Genomic DNA, 18,178 nt, shown 5'->3' with positions numbered 1-18,178 from the left:
TATTTTTTTTGTTTTTAGATTTTGATTCTACATATTATTTTAGGGTGTTTGGTAAAGTTTCATAATTTTCTTGCAATTATTTGATTTATTATGAATTATTTGATTTATTTGTTAAATTAATTAGGAAAAATACTTAAATTACTCAGAAAAAATCTAATTTTATTTATATGATTAATTATGAGATATAAAATGTTACAAAATTGATAGATTTGAATTTTACTCAATCTTGTATTTTTCATGAATTATTTGTGTTATTTCTAAACTTAATTATGAAAAATACCTAGGTAGCTCAAAAAATTCAAAGTAAATTATTTCTGGCTTATTACAGATTATAAACGGTGTTAAAATGGTTGGATTTGGTTTTTGATCATTTTTGTATTTTTTATGAATTTATTTACTTAATACTTAAAATAATGATGAAAAATAGTTAAGTGATGCTAAAATAGTAAAATATATTTTTTTAATGCTATTTATTATCTATGGTACGAAATAAAAAGATTTTTATAATTTATTGGTTACTGTAGGTATTTATTATAATTATTTGTGAATAATTAACTATTTAATTAGATTTTAAATTGAATTGATGGCAGCCAAAAACTAAAATTGACTTAAAAATATGAGAAAGGAAGAGAATGATACTGATTATTTTTTAAAAAAAAAAAAAGAATGAGAGAAAGAGGAAGAATGAGATAAAAATGGGAATGTTAATTATGTATTTATATAATAATTGTACATAACATTAATATTAACGTTATGCTATGGAAAACTACCAATAACAACCTTTCTTATTCTCAATATTAATTAACATCTTTGTATATTTTCAAAATAATAATAATAATAATAATAATAATAATAATAATAATAATCCCTTATTATTTTGGGGCCCTGTGCAACTGCCCAGGTTGCACAGGCTATTAGCCGCCCATGGTTACATGTAAGGAAGAAGATTATGGGTAGAGATTAAGAGCGAAGAAGAACATACTTTCTAACATGTTTGAGGTGACTACATTTCAAAATACACATACATGCTCTCTTGATCTTTGAGGAAAAGATAATCGTCAAGCATCACCTTTGATAGTTGCCCACCTAATTAAGGATAAATTTGCAACTGACGGCTCGGATCATTTGGCCTCTGATATCAGGAAAGATATGCACAAGGATTTCAGGATCCAAATGAGTTGTGAAAGGCTTTAAGGTGCAGAGAGAAAGCACTACACCTAGTTCAGGGTACACCTGAAGATTTATACTCGAAATTACCTGGTTACTTACACATGCTAAAGCTGAAAAATCCATGTACCATCACGGATTTTGTGGTAGAGGATGGTCGCTTCAAGTATTGTTTTTTCTCTCTGGGTCCGTGTAGGTGTGGGATTAGGTTTTGCTGGCCTGTTGTATGCGTTAATGGGTCTTTCTTGAAGACTAGATATGGTGGGAAAATATTGTGTGCAGTGGCACTAGAGGCAGCCATATTTTTCTGATAGCTTTCATTATAGTTAACAGTGAAAATCACAGCTCTTGGACCTATTTTATGAGAAAATTAAAAGAAGTGATTGGTGATGTTAAGAACTTAACTTTCGTGTTGGATAGGCATCAAAGCATTGTTCATGCTTTAGAAATCGTGTTCCCTGATGCACACCACGATGCATGCTACTACTACATTACTATGAATGTCAACCACAAGATAAAAATTGACATCTTCATAAATCATATTTACACATGTGCCTACACGTATTCAAAAATAGAAATTCACAAAGAATTTGAGAAGATTCGGGCAATGAATGTTGCGGATGCATAATATCATGAGGAAATTGGATTTGAAAAATGGGTTCGGTCGTACTTTCCAAGAATACGTTACAATGTAATGATGAGTAACTTGAGTGAGAGATTCAACAACACAACTAAGGACGCAAGAAGCTTTCCGATCATTGCTTTGGTATCATTTCTGAGGTCCAAAGTCCAATAGTCGTTTGCTACGCGAAAAGAAAAAACTGACAAATAAGCGAAGACCCTAGCATCAAAAATAGAGGAAGACTTGGCATTGCAATTTGAGAAATTAAAAGATCATATAATAAGGATATCACTTTTATTTTTACTAAACCATCACTTTTATTTTGCTAGTTATACCACTCATCTTACCCATTTTTTAAAAAGTTGGAATAATTAACTGCACCAAAAATAATATCTAATTGAAACATAATTTCTAATACCATAAATTATTGGAAAGTCCTCATAAACTAATAAATTACATGCTATAATTATAAAACATGTCGCCACATAAGAAAAAACTTGAATTATAATTACTCCACTTAAAGTAGTGTCTATAAAATTGACGGATCAAAAATAAAACATTACAAAATAACTAGGAAACTAATTACATTTTAATTTTCTTTTTCAAAAAATCAAACTTAAAGGTGACCTTTAATTGGAGAGAATGAAATACAATAAAATAGAAAGGAAACAACTTTTATTCTATTTCTTTGTTCGGTTTTATTTTCAAGTATTAGAATGTCATTTTTATTCTAGCTATGTTTTCATTTATTCCAACCAAACGACACTTAATGGAGTGTTTGTTATGTAAATTTGAATTAGAGAGAGTAGACTCGGAGGAAATATAAAACTCATGTGTTTGAAGAAAATTACATTGTATACTAATTTTACTACGTGTTGTCGGAAGAATTTTGACAACACCAAATAAAATAAAGATTTAATTATTTAATAAAAAAAGTGCGAGCACTCAACCTAAAACAGTGAGTATTCAAATGAAGCTACACATACGAATGGAAAAGAAATGAAAACAATGAACACAAGAAAGTATAGTAGTTCAGTCAGATCACGGTCTGCTTAGTCCACTATTGCAAGGATTTTTTTCTTGTTCTATTCATATTGGATCACTCCTTTATATACAAAGCAAGTGTCCATTTAATTACACAGAACTTAATTAATTATTGAACCATCTTACATTGAATATTATCATTAAATTAAGAAAAACGTAAATGAAACAAATGAAGAACATTTTAATCTGTTTTACTAAATACAGCAACGTATGCGACTTTCATAGTGTAAGTTGTATGTTCATCTACCCGCACGAGCTCACCGGCTTAGGGTGTGTTCTGTTAAAACAAGACTAATGGGTCTCGTGCTTAGGTATTTGCATCCTGATCGAGTCGCGTATATGGATACATCGTCAGCGTCGATAACCTAGGACATGCGAGTCCTTATCGGGTCGTCGAGCATGTTAGGTCATTCCGACCAACTCGCTACGTAAAGAAACGGTCTTTACTAAGTCGCGGGAGAAGTCTTCACAGTTATCGCATATATCTTGGTATATGCGAGACTTGTATAATTCTTTCTTGAACCTGCATTAGGCGAGACGTAAAAATGCACCTAGACTCTGTCATGGTCACATCATCTCGCTGATTTTAGTTCAGGCGAGGTTTATTCTCGAGAAATCCCTTCCTGACAACTCAGCAATCCTCAAGGGATGTGAGTCCACGTGTCATTTTTATGGGAGTCTGGTCTCGAGTTTCTAGGTGAAAAACTCACACTATAACACTATGCTTGTTTTAATTTTTACATTTATTTCCATTTTCTTTAAAATATACCTATTTTTATAGATGATGTCCCTATTATATCCCTCAGGTAAATATAAATTATGTGTTACACTTAAGTGGAGGGTGAGGCTATATTGGGAAGCCTACTCACAAAAGTGTTACATTTTAATAAAATATAATATGAGAATATTTTTATTAATACAAAAAAGAGATATTTCTCAACTTATCCCTTAATATTATCACCATTTTAATTTAAAAAGTGAGACCTACTTAGAAACACAAAGCCCTTATCATTCAAATTTAATTTAAATTTACATTCTCATTCCTATTAAATCTAACCCTCATACCAAACGCCTCAAAAAAGTCTTTTCCTTTATATTATAATTAAGACAATTATTTATATTAGGGAAACTTACAAAAATATTGTAAAATGAGGTAAAATTTACAAAAAAAATACTGTGACGCGGAGTTTTTTACATTTTTACTATACCTACTTTACAAAAATACTGTGTTTAAAGTTTTAAAATTATAAAAATACCGTGTATCAGTAAAATAAAAAAAAAATAACTCAAAACAACTAAAAAAATAACCATAGAACAACTTAACAAACAACATGAAAACAACTATAAAACAACAAAAATTTAACTAAAAAGGAACAGAAATAACAAAATATTGATCTAATTGCAATAAGCAAACTAATATCAACTTCTCAATATGTTTTTGTATTACAATTTTTTTTACTTAGTTTTGACAACTTAATTTAACTTTTTGTACTATTACATTATTTTTTTTTTTTTCTTATGGACTTTGTTGTTACAACTTTATTCTTACAATTTTTTTCTCTTTTCTTTTTTGAGTTACTGATAGTTAAAAAATAACTATAAACTGAAAAACAACTAAAAAAACAACATAAAAATAACAAATAAATGTACATATATACAACAAAAAATTAATTTGGAATAAACTGAAAATATACACGATAAAAAAATATACATAAACTAAACAACAACTGTGCAAAAAAAATAAAAAAACAATTATAAAACAACTATAAAATACCTAAACAACAATATAAAAACAACTATAAAATAACAAAAAGACAACTATAAATTAACAGAAAAATAACAAGACATCAATCTTGTTAAAATATGCAAATCATTCATAAATTAACTCTGAATAAACTACAAAACATCTAAACAAATATACTACTTTTATTAACCATGTAAAAGATAGAAAAATATAGGACGGGTGCTTTTGTAAGGAAGGAAAAGAGTGTTAAAAAAATTAGACATAAAAATGTACACTTATTATATATAAACAAAGATAAAAAAAAGGGTTATTTGCGGCAAAACCCCCCAAAGTAGAGAGTGTTTTGCACATAACCCCCAAATCTAAAATTTTGGTGGTAAAACTACCTAAACCACTAGTCCGTTAGCAGTTAGCCCTTTCCATCCATATTTGGCTGTTAAGTGCCAGGTTGGAATGTCCACGTGTACAGAGTGTACACGTGGCACAATTTTATTAGTCCACGTAAATAAATATATAAAAAAATAAAAAATTAATTATTTTAAAAATAAAAAATAAAAAAAAATTATTTTTCTTTAAAAATTAAAAAAAAAAAACATTTTTAATTTTACATTTTTTTTTCTTTTTTTTCCTTTCTTTCTTTTTTTTTTCTTTTTCTTTCTTTTGCAAATACCCTCTTCTTCTTCATCTCAGCTCTCTCTCTCTATCTATCCACCACTTCCCTCCAAAGCCACTGTAAACACCACCACCAACACAACCGAAACCACCATCATCCGTAGCCACCGTAGCCACCGTAAACCACCACCATCCATAACCATCGTAAACACCACCGCCCACCACTACCGAAACTACCATCACAACCTATTTTTCAAATCCATATCACACAAAAAAATTAAATACTAAACCCAAATTAAAAAATATTCAAATCTAACAAACAAATAAACACACAAATATATACACAAAATTTCAGTCCCAAAACTTAAATCTGAAAACCCTAAATTTATTTTCCCCAACAACAATTATCTTTTCTCATATCTGAAAATAATAAACACGATAATACACAAATAGGGATATATATATACACAGATCTTGATGATTGCAAATTTTTTTTATAGAAATCCCTAGATCTAAAGAGAGAGAAAGAGAGAGAGAGAGAGAGGAGATCGAGCAAATAGAGAGGGATAGGGGATCGGGTTTTACCTGGCGTGGTGGTCCTCGACGACGGCGACGGCACCTGGGTCCGTGGTCCTCGACGACGGTGACGACGGCGACATGGTCCTTGGGTATTATCGGGAGAGAGAGAGAGAGAGGGGGGGATTGAGAAAGAGAAGATGGCTGAGAGAGAGAGAGAGAGAGAGAGGGGTATCGACAGAGATGGCTGAGAGAGAGAGGGGGATCAAGAGAGATTAGAGATGGCATGGTGGTCTTCCATGGCTGCCTACCTGCGAGAGAGAGAAAGATAAGAAGAAGAAGAGGGTGTTTGCAAAAGAAAGAAAAAGAAAAAAAAAAAGAAAGAAAGGAAAAAAAAGAAAAAAAAAATGTAAAATTATTATTTTTTTTTTAATTTTTAAAGAAAAATAATTTTTTTTTAATTTTTATTTTTAAAATAATTAATTTTTTTATTTTTTTAAATATTTATTTACGTGGACTAATAAAATTGTGCCACGTAATTTCGATTTGCTGACTGGGCACTTGGGCTAACCAGCCACATAAGCAGAAAACGGGGTCAGTTAGACGGGGGAGTGTATTTGCTAACGGACCAGTGGTTTAGGTAGTATTACCACCAAAATTTTAGATTTGGGGGTTATGTGCAAAACCCTCTCTACTTCGGGGGGTTTTGCCGCAAATAACCCTAAAAAAAAATAGTTTGAGAAAAAAAAATAAGAAAGAGAGAGAGAGAGAGAGAGAGAGAGAGAGAGATAGTAGAAAGAAAGAGAAATAAAAGAAAAATTTACATAAACTACTATTTTTTATAAACTTTTTCAATTTTTACGTTTAAAGATTTTTTTATATATATTTTTACCGTAATAAAAATAACAGAAAAATCACATGAAAATAACAAAAAAAAAACATCAAAATAATAAAAAAAAATAATATACAAAAAACCAACAACAAAATAACAAGAATACAACATAAAAATATATCAAAAGACCTGTAAAAATATTTAAAATTCCGTACAAACGTATTTTTATATTTTTTGTATATTTTTAAAATAATCCAAAAAAATATCAACAACTTAAAAAAATAGGCTGACTAAAAAAATATAAAAACAAATAAAAAAAAAATTAAGTAGAAAAAGTATAAATGTAAAAATTTACTTGTCAAAATAAAAATGTAAAGTTTGAAAAAAAAAATTAATATTTGGTGTAAATTTCCTATGACTATTTAATGTTTTAATTTTTAACCATACACAATAATAATAATAATAATAATAATAATAATAATAATAATAATAATAATAATAATAATAATAATAATAATAATAATAATAATAATAAATTTTTAACATTAAGAAGAATAACAAAGTAATTAGAGACTAATTGGGTGAATCACACAAAGTTAATCAAAATTTTACTAATTTGAAGGAATGAAAAATTCATTTATTGGCATCTCAATAGAAATTATGAAAATTAAAAAGAAAATATTAGATTTTGAGAAGCAAGCAAGAAGAGTATGAAAAAGAAAGCAAAAATTGGTGAGCTACTACTCTACTAGACTGCACAGTTCTATTAAGAAACAAAAAAAAAACACCTAAAAATGTTTAAAATATAACAAAACTCTTCTTCAATAGTAAACAACTGTACAAAAATCAAATGCCGGGCTGCTATTAAATTTCTCACTAAACTCAATTGTGCAGATAATCACAAGAAGCTCCCTTCTTGCAATGCCCACTTTCATGGAACTTACAGACTCTCTGCCCTTTGAAAGGAGTCCTGGAGGTACTTCCACCGCCTCCTCCTCCGCTACCGCCACCAAATGACGATTGTCTGTTCCATGGTTTACCACCACCATAACCCGAATCTACACCTTGAGAACCCATATCTCTTTGGTTGGCGAATCTATCTGTGTTATGATTACGCTCACTACCCCAGTTGCTTGAATTTCCACCTGGAACGCCACCCCATCCGGGGTTTGTATTTCCTTGTCCTTGTACTTGACCGTGACCTACCCAACCTTGATTTGTGTTAGCAGTTATAGGTGTTGCTGGTCCTTGACCAGATGGGACCCAACCCGAGACTTGAGGTCTAACTTGATTGTGCCATCCTGGATTTGTATTTCCAGGTGGTAGAACCTGACTTGGAGGAACTCCCCAATTTGGGTTTGCATTTCCTGGTACTTGTCCACTCCATCCCATGTTTGGATTTCCAGCCACTGGCGGCGCCCAACCTTGATTTTGATTGTCTTGCGGTACTCTTGGCGCACCAGTTTGGTTGTCCACAACGCCCATGCTATAAGGCATGTTGGGTGGAGCCTGAGGCTGAGGTTGAATGTTAGGTCTCCAGGAATCAGATTGAGGAACAGCTGCTGTGAAGCCAGATGTCGGAAAGTTCCCAACTGCATTTCCTGCGTTAAATGAGGTAGGATTGTGTATGGCGGAAGCATCACTCCAAAGAGCATGAGCAGAGGGTTGTGCATGCATGATACCAGGGTTATTTGGTTCTAACTTCTGGGATGGAGTTCCTCTCCAGGGCTGAGATTCAGCTCCAGTTATTGGACCTGAGGCAAGCATTTCGGGTTTTGGAACAGGCGACATCTGATTAGCAACTGACTGAACTAGACTCTGCAGATTCGATACAACATTTTGTATATCAGCATTTGTATTTAATGAAACGTGATTTAACGTAGGTGCTGAGATTGTTGGAAAATGGTGAACTGGAAGATCATTTGTAGTCATATTCTTTTCTGACTTGGATGTCATAGCAGAAAATGAACTCGAATCATTTTCAGCAACTCGCATCGCACCCTCTCGTGTACCTCCAGCACTACCTGGGAATTGATTCATTCCCACAATAGAATTATTTGATAAAACGGTATTGCCTGACCATTTATTTTCGTAAGTTTGAGGCTTTGCTCCACCAAGAGGAGTTTGCGTTGGGGTAGGGGACGGGAGGTTTGTTGAACCCCATGTATCTGAAGAATATTTGGAGACGTCAACTGGGGTCGGAACAACCTTGCCTGCTGACAAAGGACTAATTTCATTTTGAGATCTCCAACTTTCTCCACCAACTTGAATTTCTGTAGCCCTTTGCATGGATGCAACTTGAGGCTTCCCAGGTGGTGTGGGCGATGGAGGTAAATTGTGCAAAACCTGAACCTTCTCCTTCTGAAACTTTCCAGTTAATACATCAGTCAAAAGCATGGAGTCATCTTCTTTATCGCTGGCTTTCCAAATTCGAAGGTCAACTGGGAAATAGCCAGTACCGCTCCATTTACGCAACTGTGCAATGGAAAATGGTCCCTGGACTTTTCCAGATGGATCCTTGTAATACCAATTTTTTTCTGATTCATTGATTTTAGGTGGAGATTCTGTAACCCCTGTAGGCAAAGAGGACGCCAAGTTATCAGGGACAGCAGTAGATTCTGCAGCATGCGAATTCCTCGAACCCATTTCTGAAGTTGACATTCTCTTCTTTTCCCAGCTGTTTGGTGCTTCTCTCTCTCTTCCTTGATTCCATGTGTCATTTACTATTTCACCAACTACAGTTGTATCCTCAGCTTTGCCAGAGAACCCACGACTGGACCTGTTCCTACTTTGTTCTTGATTTGAGCTGAAATAGCTCCTTGCCCCACTCCAGGTATCACCCGAACTTGATCCACCTTTTCGTGGAGAAATCGGGTCCCTGCCTCTCCTGCTAAAGCCAGAACCTCTAGATCTCATGAAGTTTTCTGCATGAATAGAAAGTCATGTTATTAATGACTAAACAAATAAACGGATGGAAAAATACCGATGATACAATATATTATATGAAATGGAGAAAGAAACCTTTTCTCTTATTTTCTGCATCCTCCTCTTCTTCCGACTCAAAATTTGGATCCATATTGGGGTCTGCATGTATTTCTGGAATATCTTCTAATCTACGCTGGCGTTCCTCTGGTGTCTTCAGAAGTTGTAATTTCTCAACACATTCTCTAAGCGTAAAATTTAAGTCAAGGACCAAACAAACAATTCTAGATGCATAAATTCTCCACAAATTTCAAGAGTTTAGAATAGATGTGATGGTAAGAAGAAATACTTATGAATTACTCACACCCGTTCGAACACTCTTAATCCCCAATCTATAAGAATATGAGTTAGGTCACTCTCACTCTCCTTACTTTTTTTATGAAACACTCTCCTTACTTTCACTCGTATGAAAAGCAAACTTTCAAATGCAGGGTTTTGAAATACCGCAAATCATAAATATCTGATCTAGCATTAGGACCTTTAATACAACTACAAACTTGCCACATAACATTACAAACTAAGCTTTAACTTCCTGGTTTAGGTAAATATGTGGCAGTCAAATGCCAAAGGAGTCAATTTTCAAATGTTCATTGTAAATTGAGGCACCCGAAAGCCTGTGAAAAGGCTCGTGAAATATGGCAATGCAAGTGTACCGTTATGTAAGAAATGTTAACAAAGACTGACAAACAACATCAATGAATATCTCAAACAAAGAAACAAAACAAATGAACCAGCAAAGCAAAGGATATTCTTTACGGCGTCCTTTTTCACTAGCTCGATCACGAAGATGGCTAAGCCGGACGATTTCTGACTCTAGCCACTGCAAAAGCACAAACAATATTATGCATTCATTAAATGTCATGTAAAAAAATTTAATAACACAAGAGACACCTTTTCTTTTCATACTAAGAGATTACATGTGATCAACTGATCATCACTGAAGACGAAAATGAATTCCAATCTCCTAACTAATGCAGAAAACAACACTCCCTCAACAACCTAATATTGCAACTATGACACTTTGAATGGGGTAATTTAGCTACTTTAGAGGAGCGAGAAATGAACAGCAGCGCTATTTGTAATGTTGAGATAAAATTGAGAGCTATATAGCACATGGGATTCGCAAGTTAATCCGGTTTAAATTATAATTCAATGAACTGGAGGTTTAAGGGAAATGAGTATATGAAGGTTTACTGTGACAATAACACAGGCATTGCCATCTCATAATCATGTTCATCATGGTAGAACAGAACATGAAGAAGTGGACCACAATTATTTCATCAAAGAAAAGATTGATGGCATTAGTGTTGTGTGTGTCTTCATCACATTAAGTTGCTGATTTTTTTTCCTTGAAGAATGTTCAAGTCAGTGCTGAGAAGTTAATTGACAAGGTGGGGACTGGGTTCATAACATTCAACCTGTTTAGTCCAACTTGAGGGGTATACGGTCTCAAACTGTCCTAAACTTTCCTTATTTCTAAAGTAAAAATTATGCAATCTGAAAGGATAGTAACTTACATCTTTAACTCTGACGGATTGAAGTGCCATTGCTTTCTCTTGAACATCACCCTACATGCAAATGCAGATTTATCATAAGAGTAGTAGTACATTTGGCAACTTTCAGAAATTTTTTAAGGTAAACAGTAGTATTACCACTGTAAGCCGATTGATAAGTCCACACTTAATGCTCTGACGTAGTCTCTTGCATTCATCCTAACAAAGAAAAAAGACACAAACTGAAATGTCAACAGACAGGGAAAAAAAAATATCCATACACATGAGAAAAGGTATAAACTATCCACATCTTAATAGGAGCAGCCTTTACTATGTAAAACTTTTTTTACTTTTATTTTGAGGAGAACACCTTAAACAAGATATTGAAATAGTACCATACCAAAGGTGTTTTGAATATGTTTCAAATTTTGGAATAAAATTTTACGTTTACACATCTACCAATTTTAACACATGCAGCCATTTTGGAATCTTCTTTCTAACAAAAATCATGTGTTTCTCTTAATAATTTAAAAAGATTGAAATAGACTGTCAAGTGGGGAATGATAAGTAGAAAAGGCTCGTGCTAAATCACCTCAGTGAATTCTTGATTTGAGATGATATCAATTGATACAACCTCAGTCTTGTTTAAGTTTAAAATCTCTAGCACGGTATCTGTGGTCTTTTTACCAACTTTATATGGCTCAGCAGCTTTGGTTGTACCTGTTCAAATATCATTAAAAGAAATGACCAAACTTTACAGTAGTGATTTGTTTCACTCATTATATAACGAGCCAAACGATGACAAAATACATCTTATTTAGATATTTACCAGTAACTTGGACCAGCCTATACAAGTCTTGCTTTTGACCAGTACCAGAAATTCTAATTCTTGCAAATGCACCAACTACTTTATCATGGAAGTTTGCAGTATCGTCAATCAGGTCCTCAACCAAATTACGTCTCAAATAAATCAAATTAATGTTGTGGTTATCAATAGCAGCATAATCATCAAGATTAGATTGAGGCCCTTTCCCATCACCCTTTCTACGCGATTTACGTTTCTTGTCTTTACCACTTTTTCCCACACCATCATCATTCCCGTCAGCTTCCAACTGACTTGCTTCTGTATCGACGACACTCCCTTGAAGATCGTCCGTATGGGAATCTTCCTTTGCAAGAAAATGAGATTCGAGAAGCTTTAACATTTCAAAATGGCCAACGCGTGGCTTTCCAAACAGATTCTGAAGCCTTGAGTCACAAATGATTTGACTTTTCCTGCGAGGATCGCGAAGTTTGTTCCTTTTTATGTATTCTAGCAAAAGGGCTTGCACATCAAACTGAGACAAAGGAGATATATCACCATTTCTCATGTGCATAACAAACTCCAAGAGTTCTTTTGATGCCCATGCATTGTTGTCACCAGCAGATTGCCCTCCCGAAGCAGTTGCTCTAGTTGCCTTCCGTGAATCCTTGTCTTTGGTACGGGACTTCACGCGTTTTTTGGTCTTTCTTTTTTTGGTGTTGCTAGGTTCTACTTTATCAGAGGAACCATCACTGTCTGAGCCAACATCATCATTTGCATTATAAGGTTCATCAGCTGACTCCTGCTTATGAGAATCAGATCCTATAAATGGATTTTTCGCCTCAGCAAGTTCCTCTAATGTTAAAGATAGCTTCTCCTTTAAGTCTATCCAATAATCTTTAAAGAGGTATTCCCAGCTACTTTTGTCATCAAAATCTATATTATCCTGCCCAAAAAAAAAAATCAACAGAAAAAGAAAGCAAAATATCAATGCAAGACATTGATACAATACAAAATATGAAGTTCAAATCTCAAAGGTCTGTTCCAACAAAATTGGAAAGAAAAACAAGAAGGATAATTGAGTAGTGCATTGTTCCTTTAAATGGGTTTTTAAAAAAATAAAAGAACAGAAGATGGGAATTAAGTGTCTCATGTTTAATAAATGTAACTGGTAAGAAGTCAGATAATCAACTCATCCAAGTTTTTTAAAATCATTTGATATCTATGCCAAAAACATACCAAGAAAATCCATTCTCTATTGAAGGTAAATCGCTTTAACTAACGACCCGAAAGGAAACACAGAAACATTTAGAGAAGGAGTTAACATACCGCATTCTTCTTTCCTTCATTCTTTTCAATCAGCATGACAGTTTTCATACATGGCTCACAAAGTCCTTTGTTTTCTCGAAGACATAATATAGTATTACTTTTAATACACCCCTTGCACAAAGAGAAGGTACATGTGTAACACCAGAAGTGTGCATTTTTCTCACAGATGCTACAAAGGTGCCAACCTTAATAAATGGAAGATAAAATATACACAAATTAGACGGCAAAACAAAACTAATAAAGAAATAATATCAATTGCAAAGGGATTTACTGTAAATAGTAAAAGTTTCCACTATTAGTATTAGTATTGTCAATAAACAGATAATATTTTGCCAAAAAAGGAGAGAGCTATAGACAGAGAATGTAAAATATATAAAACAAAAGATAGTCAAGAACTAGTTATAAATGCTTGCATCACAATCCCCTTAATCTTTTGAACTAAATATCCAGATATATGAGTACTTATTTTCTATAAACAGGTTTATATTCATAAATTTAACATTTAACAAACCCTGAACTCATCAGTTCTAAAGCATAAATATCTAAAAACAAAATAGGTACAGATTGTTCCAACTGCCTAACTTATTTAGCTGTAGGTTCTTCCTTGTCTAGGTGTAAGGCTCAAAATTACATACTTTAGAAGCACAAAAGCATTACCAGAACTCAAACAACTGAAGGATGTCCAAAATCTACACCAGTAATAAAAGCATCACTTTTGCTCAATAAGAAGAAAAATTATCACCCTAAACAGAAACTTACCACAATTCCAACGACCCTTGGTTCGAAAAAATGCTTCATCACGGTTGACACATGAAGGGTGATAAGCTTTGGGGCATCCCCTGATTACAACAAAAAAAATATCTCACTAAATTACTCAACCAAACATAGATGAGCAAGCAAACATAATAAAAGTACATGATAAAATCATATAAAAGCCATGAAATGAATGAAGCATGTAAAACACTGACCTCCGGTCACACAGGACAAGCTCACCCCCATCAAAGCAAATGAAACAAACATCCTCTTCCAACTTTTTCCTTGAGTTGACTTTGGCAGGAGCTTTATTATTTTTCCCCCGTTTCCTTTTCCCATTACTGCTCCCACGACCAACTTCCTCCACAACCACCTCCATGGCTGTAGCTTCATCCACATTCTCAGTTCCCTCTGCCTCTGTTGTCTCCTCCATAGCATCAGCAACATCAGCTTCCTCTGCTACTTCTGTCTCCATAGCCACACCCTCATCCTCTCCCTCTGTATCAACATCTTTCTCATCCTCCTCCCCTTCTGCCTCAATATCCTCTTTCTCATCCTCCTCTCCTGCTTCTTCAGTGTCCTCTTTCTCATCTTCCTCTTCCTCTGCATCAAACTTCTCTTTCTCATCTTCCTCCTCCTCTGCATCAATCTCCTCTTTCTCATCCTCTTCTTTCTCTGCATCAATCTCCTCTTTCTCATCTTCCTCTTCCTCTGCATCAATCTCCTCTTTCTCATCCTCTTCTTTCTCTGCATCAATCGCTTCTTCCTCATCTTCCTCTGCACCAATCTCCTCTTTCTCATCCTCTTCTTTCTCTGCATCAATCTCTTCTTCCTCATCCTCCTCTCCCTCTGCTATAATCTCCTCTTTCTCTTTCTCAGCCTCATCTCCCTCTGCTTCAATATCCTCTTTCTCATCCTCCTCACCTCCTCCTCCTCCCTCAATTTCCTCCCTTTCCTCCTCTCCCTCAATCTCCTCCTCTTCCTCTACTTCCACCTCTTCTTGCTTAACAGTTCCATCTTCAACGTCAGCCACTTTCACCGTCTCCTTCTCCTCTACCTGCGCAGCCAAATTAGTTTCTTCCTCTATATCCCCCACACCCTCGTGCTCCTCAACTTCAATTTTCACAGCATCATTCTCCATACCCGACTCCTCCACTAAATCCCCTAAAGCATCCTTTTTTACAACTTCCATCTCATCTTCTTTCCCCTTCTCCTCGGCTACCTCCGGCTCTTTCTCTTTCTCTTTCTCACCCGCACACTCAATTTTAACCTCCTCCGCCACACCAATATCATCAACTACCGGAGCCACCTCAACCACAACTGTAGATTCCTCTTCCACCTTTACTTCAAAAGCCAAAGCTTTCTCCCCCTCCCCTTCTTGCATTTCAACCACGTCGCTCTTCACTTCTTCCTCATCCATTTTCTGTTGGGCCGACTCAATATTGGATTCGGAATCGCATTGGAGCCGCGTAGCTGAGGGTTCGAGGTCAGACTCGGGCATGGCCGCTGTTCCTTCTTGGAGCTGAGAAAGAGGAGGTTTATTGACATGTGAAGCCTCTTCTTCATCGCCTTCCATACCAATTAAAGGAATTGAAAATTGAGAAGCTAGGGTTTCGAAGTTCAGCTATGGCTTCAATTTATAAAGCTTTCTTTTTTATTATTCTAATTTTTTATGTTATTGTTAGTCTGAACTGAAAACACAGAACCAAAGAGAAGAAGAGAAGAGTTTTGGTGTTGTTGCGAGTTCGATAGGCAAGAGGGGTTTCGTTTAGGACCGAAAATGAAAATACAGAAATGCCCCCAAACTCCCTCATGCAACTGTTTGTATCTGGGCCTCGACCTGGGCCTGGACTGGGCCGAGGATTTTACAATGGAATTTTATAAAAATATTAGATTTTAGGTAAAAGTTTACAATTTTACTCTTATACGGCAGAAATTACATTTATATTGTCCTCTTTTTTTTTCTTTTGTACTGTAAATACAAAAAAAAAAGAGACCTCTATTTTCTACACCCATAAACCGAAATACCAGAACAGCTGAAAAACAACCATTAATTCTGACGGGATTGAGCAAAAACAAATCAAATAAAAAATGGACAAATAGATTAAAAAAAACTATCTTCTGCACAGCCTCAACACCAAATGCAATAGTGGCTATACTTGCAAGTCTAGACCTGTAAAATTATAATAAAAAAACTACTAAAACAAAACTAAAATAACACAAAAACAAGTGTAAAACAATGAAGCATATATAATCATTTAGAAAAACATAAAAGAACCACACACCTCATAACTCATTTGACAGTGAGCTCGTCAAATGTATTATAGGAGAATCAGAATAAAAAATCATGAAAATAGCCATAGAAAAGGAAGAAGAAATATATTTATAGTCTCCATCTTTCACACACACGGACAGAACCACCACAGCAACACGAGAACACCCAAAAAACAACTATTAATTTTGAAGAGATAGAGTAAGAATAGTTTTATCGACGTTAAATAAATAAATCATGGCAAAACAACCGTAAAACAACACTAAAATAAATAAAAAACAAAAGAAAAAATAATTAAAAAAAAAATAACCATCTTCTATATAGCCTCAACACCAGATGCAATAGAGGCTATTTGCAAACTCAAATCTCGAAAAATCAGAACAAAAAAATCACTCTTATCTTCTCCAAAAATGTGATTGAAAATTTTAAAAACTAAAGAAAAAAATATGAAAAGAAGATTAAAAGAATAACTGAACAAAAAATAAAATAAAAAAAAAAAAACGTGTATGTTAATGGAGAGTGAGAGAGAGAGAGATAAAGAGAGAGAACTTGAGAAAGAAGAGAGTAAAAAAAAAAAAGAATACATCATCAATACACAAAAAAGACGAGAGGAGAGAGAGAAAGAGAAATGGGATGAAAATAAGTTTAACACACATGTATTGTAAGTTATATGAGTTTTTCATCATCAATTTAAAAGAAAAAAAAAACTGTCACAAAAGTGACAAGACAAGAAAGAGCAATCAAATTACACTTTTTACAAAACTTTAAAAATGGTGAAAAATGTATTATAATATACATGTGCTGTCACGGTTCTTAAAATAAATTAATAAAACTTTTTATTTAAAATTGGCATACAGTGTAATAAATTGGACAGTAAAAAAGTAAAAAAAAAAAAACACGTGAGTGACAGTAAAATTGAAATAAAATTAGAAAAAAATAATATCGAGTGTAAATTTCCCTTTTACATTATCGACTAAGTGTGTTGATCAAGTCCATTTGAACTTTAAAAATAAATATTTATTGTTGAACAATGTGTATTTCATTCTTGATTGTATCATGAATCTTATTTCTTTATCGCTTTTGCGTTTAACATTGAATTTTTTAATAATGATATTATTATTTCTAAGTTTAGAACGCCAATTTATTCTGCAAAGCATAGAAATGGACTTTATGTGCTTAAACCAAGCGAGAAATTAATTTTAAATAATGAATTGTTTAGAGAGTAACATTGTCTCAACAAAATAAGAAGCAAAAGGTTTCTAATGATGATGATATGGTATCTACGTTTAGGCAACATCGACCCAGACAGAATTAACTAATTAACAAAGGATGGTCCTTTGAGAGAACTAAAAGTTAGAATTCTTTTGCTATGTGAATCTTGTCTACAAGCCAAGATGATTAAAAGACTTTTTTCTGCTAAAGGCAATAGAGTCAAAGAACAACTTGAGCTAATCCACACTAATGTGTGCAGACCAATTAATATTCAAACTCAAGGAGGTTATGAATATTTTGTTACTTTTATTGATGATTATTCTAAATACGATCATACTTACCTAATGGCTAAGAAGTCTAGAACTTTTGAAAAGTTCAAAGACTTCAAGGCCATGGCCGAAAAGCAATTATGTAAATCATTGAAGATACTTTAATCATATCATGGTGGCGAGTATTTGGATTTTGAATTCAAAGACTACTTGCTGGATAAATGGATCTTATCCCAACTAACAGCACCTGGAACACCTAAACAGAATGGTGTTGCACGAAGAAGAAATCGTACCTTGTTGGACATGGTCAGATCAATGATGTGTTACTCGACACTTCCATTCAGCTTCTGGGGATACGCGCTTCAAGTGGCTACCTACATTTTTAATGTAGTACTCTCTAAGAGCATAAACAAGAATTCAATAGAATTATGGAATGGGACAAAATCTAGTTTGAAACATTTTCGTATTTGGGGTTGTCTATGTTCTTAAACCCAAGACTTGGAAACTTGCTCCAAGGATAGAAGTGTGT

The 18,178-nt window shown here is 34.0% G+C and overlaps 1 protein-coding gene and 1 long non-coding RNA gene across 2 annotated transcripts; both read right to left on the bottom strand.

Annotated features, from left to right (window-relative positions):
- Positions 1-5,089: 5,089 nt before the first annotated feature.
- On the bottom strand, positions 5,090-6,077 carry LOC133039006 (uncharacterized). Its single transcript, XR_009688548.1, has 2 exons — positions 5,775-6,077; positions 5,090-5,435 (listed from the first exon to the last, which is right to left on the bottom strand). It is a non-coding gene; the product is annotated as an uncharacterized LOC133039006 (long non-coding RNA).
- A 1,042-nt stretch (positions 6,078-7,119) lies between these two features.
- On the bottom strand, positions 7,120-15,672 carry LOC115695471 (zinc finger CCCH domain-containing protein 19). Its single transcript, XM_030622534.2, has 10 exons — positions 14,112-15,672; positions 13,903-13,982; positions 13,144-13,328; positions 11,842-12,760; positions 11,605-11,732; positions 11,172-11,231; positions 11,037-11,087; positions 10,269-10,339; positions 9,559-9,710; positions 7,120-9,461 (listed from the first exon to the last, which is right to left on the bottom strand). The coding sequence occupies exons 1-10, from the start codon at positions 15,470-15,472 to the stop codon at positions 7,420-7,422; spliced, it is 5,049 nt and encodes a 1,682-aa protein (XP_030478394.2). The 5' UTR covers positions 15,473-15,672; the 3' UTR covers positions 7,120-7,419.
- Positions 15,673-18,178: the final 2,506 nt, after the last annotated feature.

This window comes from Cannabis sativa, chromosome 6 (assembly GCF_029168945.1).
Source record: "Cannabis sativa cultivar Pink pepper isolate KNU-18-1 chromosome 6, ASM2916894v1, whole genome shotgun sequence".
NCBI classification, from domain to species: Eukaryota; Viridiplantae; Streptophyta; class Magnoliopsida; order Rosales; family Cannabaceae; genus Cannabis; species Cannabis sativa.
This window is presented reverse-complemented; position numbering and strand designations above follow the sequence as displayed.